A 16,410-nucleotide genomic window follows, 5' to 3' on the forward strand; every position below is an offset into this window, starting at 1 on the left:
AGCTCATCACCTAATAAATTATTCTGTTAGTCTACTGGACTGCTTTTTCATATTGGTTATACTGTTACCATGCTGTTTTCACTATTCCACTCTAGTGAAAGCAGTGTATTTTTTGGTGTACACAGCCTTTCATAAAGTCCTCACATACTTTAGGTTATGTTAACATTATTAATAAATAATAGGCCACATCTACACAAGGACACTTTATCAACATCACGATACTGGTATAGGTGAAGCACTCTTAGCATGGATGCAGTTTATACTAGCAAAGCTGTGATTTTCTTCTGTAGGTTATTCTGCTTTACTGGGGTGAAACAAGCTCTACTGGTGAAAACAGTTTTGCAGGTATAATTACATTAACATTGGTGTTTGTTAGCACAGCAATGTTGGGCAGAGATTACACTTCATCTCACCCTTGACTGATGTAGCAGCAGAAGTCTGTAGTGTAACAGGCCTAGTGGGGGGGACAGTCTGGGAAAAGGAGGGGTCCCATTCCAGAACTTCAGGCCCTGTACACAAAGCCACAGGTTTCTCGCTCCAATCCTGAATCCTGGAGTTGGTTATCACAAGTGCCTGGTTTGATCTTATTTGCTCTGGGATGAGCCAAGGAGAGCAGGGCTTTCTGACAAATCCAGAATGGGGGGCTTTAGGAGTTTCAGACATGGAAACTCCTGGCAGGCTACCAGTGGGAAGGCAGCCTGACCAGGCCAGGGACAGCCTGGAGCCTTATCTGTTTCACAGCCCTGGGGTCAAAGGCAAGTCTGAATCACTTACATGTCTGTCCCCACCCTGTAACTCTCAAGGTGTCAACATCTACTGCTCTCTGCAGTTACTTGATAGGGCTGCTAACTTTCTCACTACACAAAACCAAACACCCTGGACTGCTCTTCCCTAAGGCTCCATCCCCACATACTTTATTCCCCTCCCTCTGTTGCTCACTCTTCCCACCCCAGTTGTTCATTTCACCAGGCTGGGGCAGGAGGATGGGGTGCAGGAGGGAGTTAGGGCATCAACTGGGTTTGCTGGGTCGGGTGGGGTGATGAGTTTGGGGTGCAGGAGAGGGCTCAAGTCTGAGGCAGGAGGTGGGGTGTGAGATGGGATATGAGCTCTGGGGTGAGGCCAGAGATGAAGAGTTTTGGGTTCAGGAGGGAGCTCTGGGCTAGATCCGAGTGGTTTGGAGTATGGAATCTTTGGGGTGCAGGCTCTGGCAGGGTGTTTGAGGGCAGAAGGTTGTTCAGGGCTGAGGGTGGAGCATGGGAGTGGGTGCAGGCTCTGGAAGCGTGTTGGGTTGCATGAGTTAGCTCTGGGCTGGGCCAACAGATGAGATGTGGAAGGGGGTCTGGGGTGTGAGCTCCAGGTAGTGTTCACCTTGGGTGGCTCCCTGCCAAGTGGCAAAATGTCCCTCTGCTCCAAAGTGGAGACGTGGCTAGATGGCTCCATGTGGTGCCTCTGCCTGCAAGCACAGCCCCTGCAACTGCAGCTCCCATTGGTTGTGGTTCCCAGATGGTGGGAGCTATGGAGTCTGTGCTGTGCTCTGGGTGGGAGCAGTGTGCAAAGCCCCAATGATTGTTCCTTGGCCAAAGAGCCATGGGACATTGTTGATGCTTCTGGGAATCACATGGAGCCAGGTATGAAGCCTGCTAACCATGCGTGGTAGGTGAATGGTTGATTTGGGGAGGCTAGTCTAAGTCCTGCCTCTTCTGCCAAGGCCCCACCCTTTCCATGCCCACTGGAGCCCAGCCCCCATTTTGGTCACTGCCCTGTCCTGTGATCCCCACACCCTAATTATGGCCATAGGCTCCTGCCCAAAGCTAGTGTCTTTCCCCCAGCTCTAGGCAGCTGCATGGCCCAACCCCCACTGTCACAGGGCCACAGTTCTCCCCGAGCTTTGGAGCTCCAGGAAGTCCCAGCTTGCCTCCTGCCCCTGGAAAGCCCCCGCTCAGCCATGGAGCAGCTCTGCAGCCCCATGGCCCAGCCTTCTTGGCCTGACCTGACCCCCAGCCCTCTCCCATGGAGCTGCCAGACCCAGCAACCCACCAACTGAAGCTGCCTCAATCCCTCCCCCAATACCTAAGCCCTCAGTGCTGGGTGGCTGCAGCCTGCATGCAAGCAGGAGAGGGCTGAAAGTGGTTTGCTGGAGCCACCCATAGTGATCTGGGAAGGTATCACTTTCCCTGGCCTTCATTATTCACTACCCATGCTGCCGGCCCTGCGCCAACTGGATTAGTATTCCCCAGTCAGGTGCAAACCAGAGCAACTGGGGAAGGCCCATTGTTATGACTTCAGGTGCCTTGCACGCCTGAGCACCTGCACCCTCCCTCCCTGCTGGGGAACAGGGCAGCAGCTCTGCAGGGCGGGGGTTCACTCAGTCAGGGCTGTGGGGGCAGGAACAGGACAGAGAGGCTGGTGGAGAAACAGGTGGAAGTGGGGAGCAGTGCAGCTCATCAGTGCTATGGGTTGGGAAGTGGTGCAGGGGGCTGGGGGATTGGGACTACCAGAGTTGGGAGGCCATGAGGGCAGGGTGTGCAGATTCAGCTGCTGATTTGGAAGGGGGTGGGGCGAGGAGGAGATGAAGGGCCAGGGAATGGGCTGTGAGCCCACAGATGGAGCACAGAGGGGTGGGTGAAGGGACTGGGGCACTGGGCTGGGTGGAAGGCAGGGGTTTGGGCACAGTGGGTGGAAGAGTGGGCTGTGGGACTGGGAAGTGGATCGGGGGACTGAGGTGCAGTGGGAGTGGGCTGCTGGGGGGAAGGGGAAGAGGTGCCAGGAAGTTGGGCTGTGGGGCCAGGAGGTGCAACAAGATCGGGGCCAGAGGACTGGCTGGCTGCATGCGGGAGGCAGAGCGGAGGCCAGCGGACCGGAGCTGCAGCCCATGGACAACCTGCCAACCTGAAGCAAATCCTAACCAGACCTACACCGGACCACAGTCACTCTAACTCAGGGACCCATCCATGCAACAAACCTCGTTGCCAGCTCTGCCCACATATCTACACCAGCAACACCATTACAGGACCTAACCAGATCAGCCACACCATGGTGGGTTCATTCAGCTGCACATCTACCAATATAATTTATGCCATCATGTGCCAGCAATGCCCCTCTGCTATAGACATCGGACAAACTGGACAGTCTCTACGTAAAAGAATAAACGCACACAAATCAGACATCAGAAATGGCAATATACAAAAACCCGTAGGAGAGCACTTCAATCTCCCAGGCCACACAGTAGCAGACTTAAAAGTAGCTATCCTCAGCAAAGAAATTTCAGGACCAGACTCCAAAGAGAAATTGCTGAGCTACAATTCATCTGCAAATTCAATGCCCTCAGCTCAGGCTTAAACAAAGACTGCGAATGGCTGGCTAAATACAGAAGCAGCTTCCCCTCCCTTGGTGTTCACACCTCCAGATCAACTGCTGGTAGTAAGCCTCACCCTTGCTGACTGAGCTAACCTTGTTATCCCCACCCTTGCTCTGGCTTATTTATACCTGGCCCTGCAGATTTCCAAGACCAGCATCTGATGAAGTGAGTCTGTGCTCACGAAAGCTCATGCTCAAAACTTTTCTGTTAGTCTGTAAGGTGCCACAGGCCCCTTCATTGCTGGGCGTACATAGGCGCAGCACGGGACACCACTGAATCTGGAAAAAGAGGCACCTGCGCAGCCGCGCACGCCGACAGAGGGCCCGGGCCACGGCCCCTTCCTGACTGAATGGGCCCGTCCAAAATCAGACGCCGGCCAACATAGCGCTGCGAGGCTTTCCCTAAGTTGCACGGCCGCCGCCCAAGCCCCAGGGAAGCCACGCCCCTGGGGCAGCCTCTTCCCAAGCGCCCTCCCCCCGCCCCTGCCGGGCGGGCTCCTGCAGTTGCTGGTTCTCCTCGCTAGAGGGCAGCGCCGCACTCCGAGGCCCACTGGAGCCCAGCGACCATAGAGTTCCCGGTCCTCAGGGACGGCCGTGTCACAAGAGGCGGGGCCGCAGCTTTTTCTACCCTGCGACGCTCTACGGCAGCTGCGACGCGCGTGCGCAGCGGGGAGCGAAGCCGAAAGGGTTCAGCAGCCATGGCTGCGTCCGTGATCTGCAGCCGGGTGTCGGCCGGGCTGAGGCACAACAGCCACCGGCCGTCGCTCGGTGCCGCCGCCGCCAAGGTAACCCCCGAGGCTGGGGCGGGGCCCGACTCGACCCGACCCCTCGTCGTGACATTCCGCGCGTGCCTGAGCCCCCCGGGCCGGTAATGTGACGGGGCGTCCCAGAGCCTCGTTCGGGAGCAGCCAGGCCGCGAGGGACCCTTCGGCCCGCGGCGCCTCAGTACCTCCGTCTGTGCGTGCGTGTGTCTGGCTGGGCCGCGCCGCGCCGGGGAAGCGGCGTACTGACACACCTGTCTGTGGCACCTGCTCTGTGACCTGGCGGCTGCCCCATCGCTGTGCAGCGGCAGCCTGCCTACCTCTGTGGTAACGGCTCCCCTGGGGTCTCGCGGGCTGGTCAGTTCTCTAGGTGCCACTTGTCCCCTCCCTGCCGGGCTCCTGTCCAGCTCCCTGGTCACGTGGATGTTTGTTTTCATTCTCTTCCCCTTACTTCCCGTCGCCTCGCTGCAGGGAACGTAATGCGAAGCAAAACACTGGGCAGTGGGGGGAAACGGATTCAGTGCGTCTTCCCTTCCCCCTGCCATAAACGGAGGGAGGCTGGTGCTGCTCCTTGTCTCCGATTACAGGGCAGCGTCTTCAAGGGGCGCTATCGGTCACTTTGAGAAACAGCAGCTACTGCAGGAAGCCCTATTGATTTGAGTAGCAAGCAGAGAATGTACTAACAAGGACTGGGGTCGCACCTCAAAAACTGACAATTTTATTATGGCCTATGCTTTTGGGAGTTGCAGCTCCTTTCATCAGATGCATGAAGGAAAAGGAAAAAACAGTAGGGGGTACAGAGATGGGAATGTTACATCGGAGCTAATTCAGTCAGGATGGTTATCGGTAAGAAGATGTGAATACCTAAACTGGAAAATTACTTGTGTTAATAGTCCTAGCATCTAAAATTTGAGAGTTTTCATTCTAAAACAAAGAGACTTTGACAACAAATTAGAAAAGGGAAACATCTGAGTTGGAGTTCATTCTCAAGTTTGACACTTTTTTTTCCACGTTGGACTCAACAAAGATACCAATTGTCTTACACTTTATGAGGACAGCTTCCCCACCTTTGAGTTCATAGTGATCCCAGGCAGCCCACTTAATTTAATAGACATTTGGAGAAACTATTTTTCTTCCCTATCTCCTCCACTTCCACTGTCCTATCTAGCTGATTGATCAGCTTGTATTTCATCTTTTCTCTCTCTCTGTCAAATTCTCTTCGTCTCAGTTATCATTCATGGGGATTTTCCAGATCAGAAGTAGTGAGTCTGTCCTACAAAAGCTCATTACCTAATAAATTACACGGTTAGTCTTTAAGATGTTACAGGACTGCTTTTTTTGTTTTGTGAAGATACAGACTAACATGGCTACCTCTCGGAAATTATGCTAATTAGTGAGCCATTCCCAATTCAGTCCCAGTCCGATGGTGTCAGTTTTGCATATGAATTTGAGCTCGGCAGTTCCACGTTGCTGCCTGGGTTTGAAGGTTTTGTGTATGAGTGATTTTTCCACTTTAGGTATGCTCACCTTCTTATGCATATCTACCCTGATTTGAATTAGCTTTGATGTAATATTCCCATGTTTCTGCCTACTATCTGTTCCTTTTTCTTTTCCTTCATGCTTCTGATGAAGTGAGTTGCAACTCACAAAAGCTAAAGCCATAATAAAATTCTTAGTCTTTAAGATGCCTCTGGAGTCCTTGTTTTTGTTGAAACAGTCTAACACAGCTACCTTTGAAAAGATGCATCTGACAAACAGGTCTTTGCCCACGAAAGCTTATGCTCCAAAATACGTTAGTCTATAAGGTACCACAGGACTTCTTGTTGTTCTCGAAGATACAGACTAACACAGCTACCTCTCTGATACTTTGAAAAGAGTGTACAGTTTGTAGTAGTGATTCTTGAGAGATTTAAGTAGGCTTTCCTCTCATTTGTCTGTTTCCCAGGCAAATTCTTTTTTGCTTGTTTTAGGGCATTTGAAATATAAAAAGTCCTTCAGATTCCAGGATATTTAGAGATCCACTTCCAGTCAAAAATCAATATATTTAAATGTTACTGTTGTTAAATCGAAGGTTTTCTATATTAGCAGGCCCCAATTTTACAGATATCGGAAATAATGGACAGTGTCCACCAGCTCACTGCCCCTCCAAATAAATGCCAATGACTCACCAGAGCTACTGCTGTGGCTGGAGGAGTCACTGCTCTGGCTGGGGCTGCCAGGGCTGCAGGAGCAGCCAGGGTCACTGGGGCTGGAGGAGCGGTAAACTTCACTGTGACTCCTTGTGGGCCACCTGCTGGGTGAGGAAGAGTGTTCAGCCTCATCCCAGTAGGGTGGGTACCTGAACCTAACAGCTGGTGGGCGTCCTGCCAGCCAGAGCCCTGGGCCGAGGCACGACCAGTCCAGGGAAACTTAGTTTCTGCATGAGTGTCCAGCCTTGGGTGGGTGAGGAGTGGCTTGTAGCAGGTGAGCCTAGAAGCTCTGCTCTGTAAACAGTGCAAAGAGCCTGCTGCATTCCTCCCAAGTCTTGGACAGAGTGCTCCCTAGTGCAAAGGTGCCTGAGGTCCTGCAGATTTGGATTTAATGGATTATTGGCATTAACGGACAACCCTTCCCCCCCATTAGCCTGTTAAATTGAGGGGTTACTGTAACACCTGAGCCTAAACTAAAGACTCTTAAAAATCAAATATTTCTCGCAGTCCAGTCAGCTTGGCAACTTTGAAGTTGAGAGCTTCAGACAGCTTTGGCTCCAGTTTTGCAAATGTGTATATAAATTAAACCATAAGCTTCAATAAGAACAATTATGTACAGAAAATTAAACAGCGTGCTTTTCTACACCTGTATTTACAAAACAAAAACACCTTTTTCTAATATTTTTTTCTATGATAAACACAAATCCTCGGTTTATGCTACTTGGTAGTGGGTTCTTCAAAATACGGAAAAAATTATTCTGCATTGTGTTCAGGAAGAAATTGCATAGTCTTGTTTATATGGCACATTTTAAACTTGTGTAATAAAATCAGAATTTCTCCTTTGCTCTGTGTGCTCTCTGATTTCTGGCTAGAGTCTATCCAGGAACTTGTGGAGTATTGTGTGTCAGAGTTCAGGAAGAAGTTACTGTGTTTAACAGTAGACTGTCCTGGTTTCAGCCTTGGGCGTATTTTCTACCTACTTGGCTTAAATATTTTTGTTGTTAGTTTCCCTCTGGTTAGCTGCTCACACATGACATGAAGTATTGATAACATTTAATAGAGAAAGTTAAATTTGGATTTTTCAGCATTTATAATGGATAGCAATGCTATATCATATCAACAGTCATTTTAGTAGATTGGTCAAACTCAATACAACCGATTCATTAGATTACTGCACTTGGTGTAAAATGCCCCTTTTTAACCAATGCTTAGCCTCTTTCTTTATCTGTTCCCAAGAAAAGTGCATTAAAGATAACTAGTTTAGCTTTTGCCATACATTTTGCTGTCTGTATCTAATTCAGTCGTCTTTAAACTTTTTATGTAAAATGCTAAATATTAAACTGAGATTGTAGGAATTTATTTTAAGAAAGCAGTAAATGATTCTTATACTTCCATGTTAAATTTACAAATTCTATAGGATTTATGATTGTGCAATGTTCTTATTGTACCAGAACATGCCATTTCACATAAATCCATTCTTCAAATTCCATAGTTGTTATGGATTTAATATAAGATTTGTAATTAAACAGTAGACCCCCTTGTTTGAAAGACAATCACTTTCTTTAATTTTCCTAGGTACTTGGTGGAGTTCCGGGGCTATTCAATAGCCATGGATTTCAGGTGCAACAGCAACAACAAAGGAGCCTGTCACTGCATGAATATCTGAGCATGGGACTGTTGCAAGAGGCTGGTATTTCTGTTCCACATGGACTAGTTGCAAGGACACCAGAAGAAGCTTACAAAATTGCAAAAGAAATAGGTATAATATCAGAGTATACAGTTTATACATGGAATTTCTGGTATAGAGTGTAACCATTTTTCCACCCCTGGAAAGACATGTCATAGTTCTACATATCCTCTATTAAGGAAGAGCTTCCTTTCTTCCCCCCTGGAAAAAAAAACAACCTTGTTTGAATATTACTGAAAGTCTGAGATGCTACAATGCAATGATGAAAACAGTGACATCAGCCAGGTGGCCTAATTATAGAGATGCTCAGCTGGATGAAATCATGTGTCTGGGACTCATGTGGGGAGGATCTAAGTTCTTATATATATGGAAAGGTGTCCTCTGGCACTTGTATTTCTTGCCCTATCTCTGAGGGGGCTCTTCATGTAGTTTAACATCCATAGCTGGAATGAATTAGAGTGAGATGGTTAACAAGGACATATGTTTGTCCAACATTTTCCCCTGCTCCTTTCCTAACTCCCTTGAGCAAGGTAATACATCGTAACTTTTTTTTCCCTAAGAGAGAGATCAAGGGGATCATGGCTAGAGGGGATGTTGAAGGCCAAATTCACTATAGGTGAAAATGGCCTTGCACGGATGGCCCAGGTGTCCCATTTATCCTGAGAGCATTGCTAGGTTTGCATACCACATTTTTGTGATGGGAGTAAAGGCAAAATCCTACTCTTCTAGCAAGGTATTGTGGTCCTTGAATTTTTCTCAGTTTTCCTTGCACAAGTCTCCATAAATTGCTTTTTTTGAGGAAGGGGCCACTGTTGGTGGTCGTGTTGTGGAGGGCATGCTGAATTCCCAGAGTTTGAAGAGATCCAGTTTGTTTGAAGTCTGCAACTTAAGTTGCAAATGGAAACATAACTGTCTGATAGTACAGCATGGGCATTTGTGAGAGAGAGCAAATGTTATGCTCGTTCTAGGCTACTGGGCCTCAAAAACTATGCCAATACATTGTTTTAATGGTAACTTTGCAAGCTTGTTCTTTCTCTGATTTGACTTGACTTGCCCTTTTAATCTACCCATCTCTCCTTTTAAATAGGTATGTATATGTATTTCTGGTTTGATTTTGATCTCCCTTCTGTATTTCTTCAGCAGTGATTTCCTATTAATCTGCAGAAAATAGGCTCTCTAATTTGAAAGATCACATTATTGATTTGTGTCAGTCATTATTTTTAATGCTGAAAGGATTTGCTGATTCCACTACCATATGTGGGAGGCCTAGATAAATATTTCATTTGCTGCAACAGAGGAAGTTACGCAATCTTTATTTCTGTGATAAAGGTAACTGCTTATGTCTTTGGACATTGATGTTTGCTGTGGTGCTTAGATTTATTGCAGATGGCAAGGTGTAAAAAGATTTTTTTTTTTTTTTTTTTCAGAGCAAGTGGTATTGTGTTAGTGTATGACAGTTTTGAAAGGCTTTCCACCCCCCACCAAGTTTGGATAGACAAGACCTGAATTTTAGTGTATCTTATTTTTTTCCTAACTCTGGAAAACTAGTTGGAAGATGACAAAATGACAAATGCCATGTAGACCCCTAACCTCTGGTTCAGTGTTAGTTTATTACAAGAGAGGGTGGTAAGATTCTGTAGCCTGCAGTGTGCAAGAAGTCCTACTGGGTGATCATTGTGATCTTAATGTATGGGGGAAAAGAAAACCCCTCTATAAATACCTTACATAACTAACAGCCCTACAAAATAGTTGGAAGAGAAGTTTTGTCGAAAAATGCAGTGCCCCCAGTTATGGGCTGTGAGAGCTCACCTATATGATCAGATTCCCAGTATACATCTCTCATTCGCACTAAAGAGCAAATCTTTGTATATCACTACTGGTAATGTGAAACTTTGCTAGTGTTATATCACAGCTTGCTAGATAGCAGGTGAATATTGGTGGTCAGGATTTCTCTGGGGGGGTGCATGCGTGTGATCTTGTAGTTCGAGAAGTGATTATAAGCACATAGTTTTCACATTCAAGGCAATGTGAATAAGAGGTTAGTCTTTCATAGTACAGACTTGGTTCCAATTCTTCTAGAAGGGACTTGTGCAGCCTCACCAATATGAGGAGAATGAATGCATCCCTCCACAGAAAAGGAGATAAAGCTGTGCTCCATAGTAGATGTTATGTAATATAAAAATGCAAACAGAAATCACTGTAAAAGAAAGGGGCTTAGAACTCAGACACCTGTCTTTTAGCCAAAAAGCATTCAGTATGGGAATTGTTCTGTATATGAGAAAAGACAATTGCTCAGCTTGATGCTGCAGAACAGAAAGGCATAATTGCTCAAAATGCAGAATGCCCTACAAAATCTAAGATGCCTGAGATATTGTTAATAGTACCCCTGTGTGACAACTTTAAGAGAAAGCAATGTAGTTGTGTTAGCAAGAGACTACACAAACTGCCCTCTTCAGCTATGTGTTTGAGTTCTGAGTTCTCTAGCCCCTGAGTTGTGATCCCTCTTCTCATTCTTCCAGTAGCCCAGTTGTCGGCTTGCTAATTAGTTGCTTTAACTGCAAGGGAGTTATCTCCTGCAGATAATAGAATTCTCTTCTTCCTTTCACAATCTAACCTTGTTTTAGACTCTTAACACTTTAAAAAGACACTACATCTGCTGTCTTCATGACTCCCTGTATTTTTTTAAACTTCTGTGACAGAGTTAGCTCACCAGAGCGGTGTCTTCCGCTTGCTCCCTCAGGGATTAGCTCAGCCAGCGCACCTTCTGGTGTGGTGCCTCTCTTGTCTTTGCAGGTCCACCTTAGTCCAGGAACTGGGATGTGCTCCTCATGATTTGGCTTTGTGGCTCTCTTACCATCTGTGTTTTTCCCCCTTCTACGCAGGAAGTAGTTCAGTTCCAATACATACGTTTGTTCAGTGGTGGGAGGGAAACCTGGCTTTTCTTGGTCTTGGCCCTGAGACCCTGTAGATGGTACCTTTTGCTGCCCCACCTTAATTTCTTTGCTTTAATTTTTTCAATTCCAAAGGCCACTTCCTTGCGAGTCATATGCCTTCTTCACCTTCTTATCCAGCTGGAGGCCCTGCAAAGAACTTCCTTGCCCTAGTCCCCACTATCAGTTGTTCTGTTCGAAGTCTTACCTTGCTGCAGCCCAGTAGGAACACAATCTTCTCTCCTTGGGCTCCCTGCAGCTCCCTTTATGTAAATCTGCTGGGTCCTGTTTGGCTGCTCCCTCTGCAACCTCCCTAGGCTGCCTTTAACCCTTCCTTTCCAATGTGGTGCCAACACTTCCATCATACCTTACAGTCTTAAATATCTCTCTGCCAGTTGTATTACTGACCTTTTTGTTATGAGTGGGATCTGCAAAGGAAAGCCTAAACTTATCTGGAAAACTAGAAAAGGGTTAAGCTAACTTGTCTCTGAGTGAGGGGGTTAGGGGAAAAGTGTCAAAGAGCCAGAAGGAGCTAGAGGAAAAATTCAAACCTGAAAGTGAATCACAGCAGCATCTCTTCTTTGTTAGAAAAGAGAGGATCTCTCCAGGGATGGAGGGGAAGGAACAGCCTCTTCCAGAATAGATTCTCTGTGCTCATTAGAATGTTTGAGTAGGGAAAAGTTTAGGTAGTCAAATAAGGTTTATTGTTTTGAGGTTTGGAAATTGTGTGAGCTGGTTATTTGTTCCTTTTCTTTCTTGTAACCAAAAATCTGACCAAGGAAAAAAGAATCCTTTTTTTTGCTTCAATTCATATTTTTTAATACCTAGCCATTTACAATGCTAGCAAAGAGAGTCTTGTTTTAATAATAAAAGAGCTTTTTCTTTGCTAGGAAGTGCTCATGAATCCTTTGTATCCTACAGGGACTTAAAACTATGTGCTGGCTACAGATGCTACCAGAGAGCTCACAGATGCCTGTGTGTGTGTGTTTTTTTTTTTTTTTTTTTTCCTGGGGTGGTCTTATTTCTTTCCAACTCCTTGGAAGAAGGAGGCTGGGGGTTTTGCCTTCAGGGAAGAGAGTCCAAGTGATCTCTTTCCTGAAAAGAGGATTCTGTATACTTGGTGGTGGCAGCTGCTGATTGAGTCAAGGAAAACTGCAATCAAAACTTTTCTGTCTCTGGAAACTGCAATGACCGGGTCTAGCAATAGAGAAGTAACCGTGTTAGTCTGTACTTCAATAAAACAAAGCAGCAGAAATGTAGCACTTTAAAGACTAACAAAATCACTTATTCATGTTTTATTTGACTAGCTGGCCCCCATTACTTGCACTTGAAGTGCCAGGGTGGGGAATCAATCATGACATGGCTTAACCATTTCCTTGCTCTCCAGGCAACTTTAGGCTTTTCTTTGCAGCTCCAACGTATACCACCCCTTCAGTGTGGCAATAAGCTGTATACCTTTATGCTGGTGTAATTGTGTTAACGTTAGTGGTGGTTGTGCAGCTTAACTATACTGGTATAGTTAAAAGTGGTATGAATTTTTTTTATGTAAATAAGCACAAAATTGAACCACATCTAGATTCTGAAAATTGCTGTTTTTGGGATAGCTTACATACAATAAAATCCAAGTGAACACAAAGCAAAAGTACAACTTGCCCTGTCTACTCTAGGATTTTGCAGTGTACTGCTGTCTTTTAGTAAGAGTATATTTCCCCCTTTCTTGCCCCTTTGGGAATGGTCTTTGAAGGGAGGAGGATCATTCTAAGGAGCAGGACTCTAGTGAGGTTCAGAGGCCATTGTAGTTATGGTTGTTTCAGTTGGTACTGTAAGGCCTACTTCACTCTATATTGTGAGTCTTCTAATGCTTGTATTAGAGAGTAGACTGTCTGTTACTTTGATGAGCAGTAAGGTGTATCCACTGAATTTCTTCCCCATATACAAGGAAACTTTCAATCTTCCCCAGAGATATGAAACTGCATATTTAAATTCAAACTTTATAATTAACTTATTTTGTAAGTCTTGTATTAGTTTCCTGAGACTTGTTTGACACGGCTTGGTTATTTAAAAGTAAGTTGCTCTGAAATTAGTTGAATGCCATGTGCAGCTCAGCACAATGGCAGGTGGAGGCCCACACCCCGTCAGACTGGATGAATGCTTCCACAGCCACTCATGAATCACAGAGAGAGGGGCTCGAGCTGAATTCCCCCCCCCCCCCCCCCAGCAATATACCTCAAAAATATACCGTCTTGCACTGCTCAAGATGAGCTGTGGCAACTTATTCATTTGTTCCCCAGTTCCTCAGTGGAGAGTGAGAGAGACACCAGCTCATTTCAAACTTGAGGAAGTAACCCTACCAAACATTTCAGGCAAGCTCACTGGTAGAGATAAATAGTTAAACAAGTTTCAGTATAAAAGATTTTAAGTGAGCATAATTGATAGGCAAGCGTTAGTTATCAAAAGAAATAAAATACAAGCACACCGTCTAAACTCAGTCCTATTAGACTGTGCAACAATTAGATCAAGCAAGTTTTTCTCACCCAATGGATGTTGCCATTTGTGGTATACAAATTTCATCCTTGTAAGCCTAGCTCTGTCCACCTGTCGTTCAGCCTTCTCCATCAGGGTTCTTGTTGCTTGCAGCATAGGTGGGGGCAGGAGAAAAGAGAAACATTCACCTGCTGTAATCCGCTTTTATAGCCTCTGTCCCATGTGATTGGAGAGTATAAGTCCAGGTATGTCTGGTGGGCATTGTTCAGTCTCCAGGCAAGGTTCAGCAGTTCTGCTCGTATGACCTCATGCATAGACCCCTGCGTGGATACAAAATTTGTATCATCATCTTCAGCTGCAAAAATGATTTGCAGATACCTGCATCCATGTTGATGGATGCAAACCGGATAGCCTCCAATTTGCAGGGGTCTAGATATAAAATTTGTATCTGCATCTATATGGCAGAAATGAGCCATGGACAGGTGTGGATGCGAATACCTGCTGATACCTGTGGATTTGCAGGGCTTTACTTTTGCAGATCAGTTACTGAATTGGACAATGGCTGTTGATGATTGTGTTTGACATCTCGTCCAGGCATTGGTTATTTTCCTTGCTTTTGTCTTTGGGGTGCTAATATCTGTCTGATTCTCAACTTACAGTACTTTTTTATGACAAGCATACAACAAAATTTCGTATCTTTTATGTGCACTAAAGATATCTATACAGTAAAAGCCTTGTTGTCTAGCATTTGAATAATTGGCACACACTGTTAACTGGCATCTGTGAGGGGGCTAGCTGTCTTGCTGGGGGCAGGTGACCCCTCTCCAATAACTGGCATATTATCCATTTTCCAGGGGTACCATGTAATTAAACTTCTACTGTATTTAGATAAAACAGAGGGTTTCCACTGATCCTAACCTTTCTTCTGATACCTTACATGGCATGGTTTATATGCAAGATCGCATCACAGCGCTATATAAATGAGGGTTATGGGAGGTTACAGGGCACTCCACTAAGGCATAGAATGTCACAGTTCATTATCCAATTTCATCCTGTAAAGCTCAAATTTTACTGGTACTGGTTAAAAGAAGTCCTTTTGGAGCTATGGATTGAATGAGTTTTTCATGGGTTCATAGGCCAACCATAAATACTTATTGGTTTGAATGCATTTTTAGGCATTGAGGTCTGAAATGTTGCACTATTAAAGTGGGGGTGTTTCATAAGATACTGAACTGATTTTTTTCAGTTTTTCTATTATATATCTATTTTTCAGTTTTTCTATTTTCTATTTGGACACAGACTGGCTAACATAGTAAGGCGGGCTTTAAACTAGGTTCAACGGGGACAGAGAAGCAAAGCCCATGGGTAAGTAGAGAAGATGGAGATCTGGGAGATGGGTCGGAAATGGGAGGGAGCACGGGCTATAATGGCAGAGAAAAAGGCAGGTCAGGGCAAAACTGGGAGGCAAGATCAAATCAATATCTTAGATGCCTATATACAAATGCAAGAAGTATGGGTAATAAGCAGAAAGAACTGGAAGTGCTAATAAATAAATACAACTATGACATTGTTGGCATCACGGAAACTTTGTGGGATAATACACATGATTGGAATGTTGGTGTGGAAGGGTACAGCTTGCTCAGGAAGGATAGATGGGGAAAAAGGGAGGAGGTGTTGCCTTGTATGTTAAAAATGTACATACTTGGACTGAGGTGGACATGGACATAGGAAACGGATGTGTTGAGAGCCTCTAGATTAAGCTAAAGGGGTAAAAAAACAAGGGTAATGTCCTGCTAAGAGTCTACTACAGGCCACCTATCCAGATGGAAGAGGTGGATGAGGCTTTTTTTAAACAACTAACAAAATCATCCAGGGCCCAGGATTTGGTGGTGATGGAGGACTTCAACTATCCAGATATATGTTCGGAAACTAACACAGTGACACACAGACGATCCAATAAGTTCTTGGACTGCACTGGAGATAACTCTTTATTTCAGAAGGTTGAAAACCCTACCGGAGGGAAGCTGTTCCTAGATTTGATTTTAACAAATAGGGAGGAACTGATTGAGAATCTGAAAGTGGAAGGCAGCTTGGGACAAAGTGATCATGAAATCATAGAGTTCACAATTTTAAGGATGGGTAGGAGGTATAACAGCAAACTAGAGACAATGGATTTCAGGAAAGGGACTTAGGTAAACTCAGAGAGCTGGTAGGTAGGGTCCTGTGGGAAGCAAGACTGAGGGGAAAAACAACAGAGGAGAGTTGGCGTTTTTTCAAAGGGACATTATTAAGGGCCCAAAAGCAAGCTATTCCTCTGTGTAGGAAAGATAGAAAATATGGCAAAAGACTGCCTTGGCTTAACCAGTCGATCATCTGTGATCTCAAAATAAAAAAGAAATCCTAAAAAATGGAAACTAGGACAAATTATGAAGGATGAATACAGGCAAACGACACAGGAGTACAGGGGCAAGATTAGAAAGGCCAAGGCACAAAATGAGCTCAAATTAGCTACAGGCATAAAGAGAAACAAGAAGGCATTTTATAAATACCTTTTAAAAGCAAGAGGAAGACCAAGGACAGGGTAGGCCCATTGCTCAGTGAGGAGGGAGAAGCAGTAACAGGAAGCTTGGAAATGGCAGAGATGCTTAATGACTTCTATGTTTCAGTCTTCACTGAGAAGTCTGAGGAAGGAATGCCTAACATAGTGAATGCTAGTGGGAAGGGGGTAGGTTTAGAAGATAAAAGAACAAGTTAAAAATCATGTAGGAAAGTTAGATGTCTGCAAGTCACCAGGGCTTGTCGAAATGCATCCTAGAATACTCGAGCTGATGGAGGAGGTATCTGAGCCATTAGCTATTATCTTTAGAAAATCATGGGAGACGGGAGAGATTCTGGAAGACTGGAAAAAGGCAAATATAGGCCCATCTATAAAAAGGGGAATAAGAACTGTGCAGGAAACTTCAGACTGGTAAGTTTAACTTTTGTGCCAGGACAGATAATGG

The 16,410-nt window shown here is 45.3% G+C and overlaps 1 protein-coding gene across 1 annotated transcript in view; it reads left to right on the forward strand.

The window, feature by feature from the left end:
- The first annotated feature begins 3,992 nt into the window (after window positions 1-3,992).
- Window positions 3,993-16,410, forward strand: part of SUCLA2 (succinate-CoA ligase ADP-forming subunit beta) — a 42,416-nt gene continuing 29,998 nt past the window's right edge. Inside the window, exons 1-2 of the mRNA XM_074987986.1 lie at window positions 3,993-4,142; window positions 7,883-8,066. Coding sequence (XP_074844087.1) covers window positions 4,056-4,142; window positions 7,883-8,066 — 271 coding nt within the window. The 5' untranslated portion in view covers window positions 3,993-4,055. The remainder of the gene's footprint in view (window positions 4,143-7,882; window positions 8,067-16,410) is intronic.

The sequence above is a fragment of the Carettochelys insculpta genome, chromosome 1 (assembly GCF_033958435.1).
Source record: "Carettochelys insculpta isolate YL-2023 chromosome 1, ASM3395843v1, whole genome shotgun sequence".
NCBI classification, from domain to species: domain Eukaryota; kingdom Metazoa; phylum Chordata; order Testudines; family Carettochelyidae; genus Carettochelys; species Carettochelys insculpta.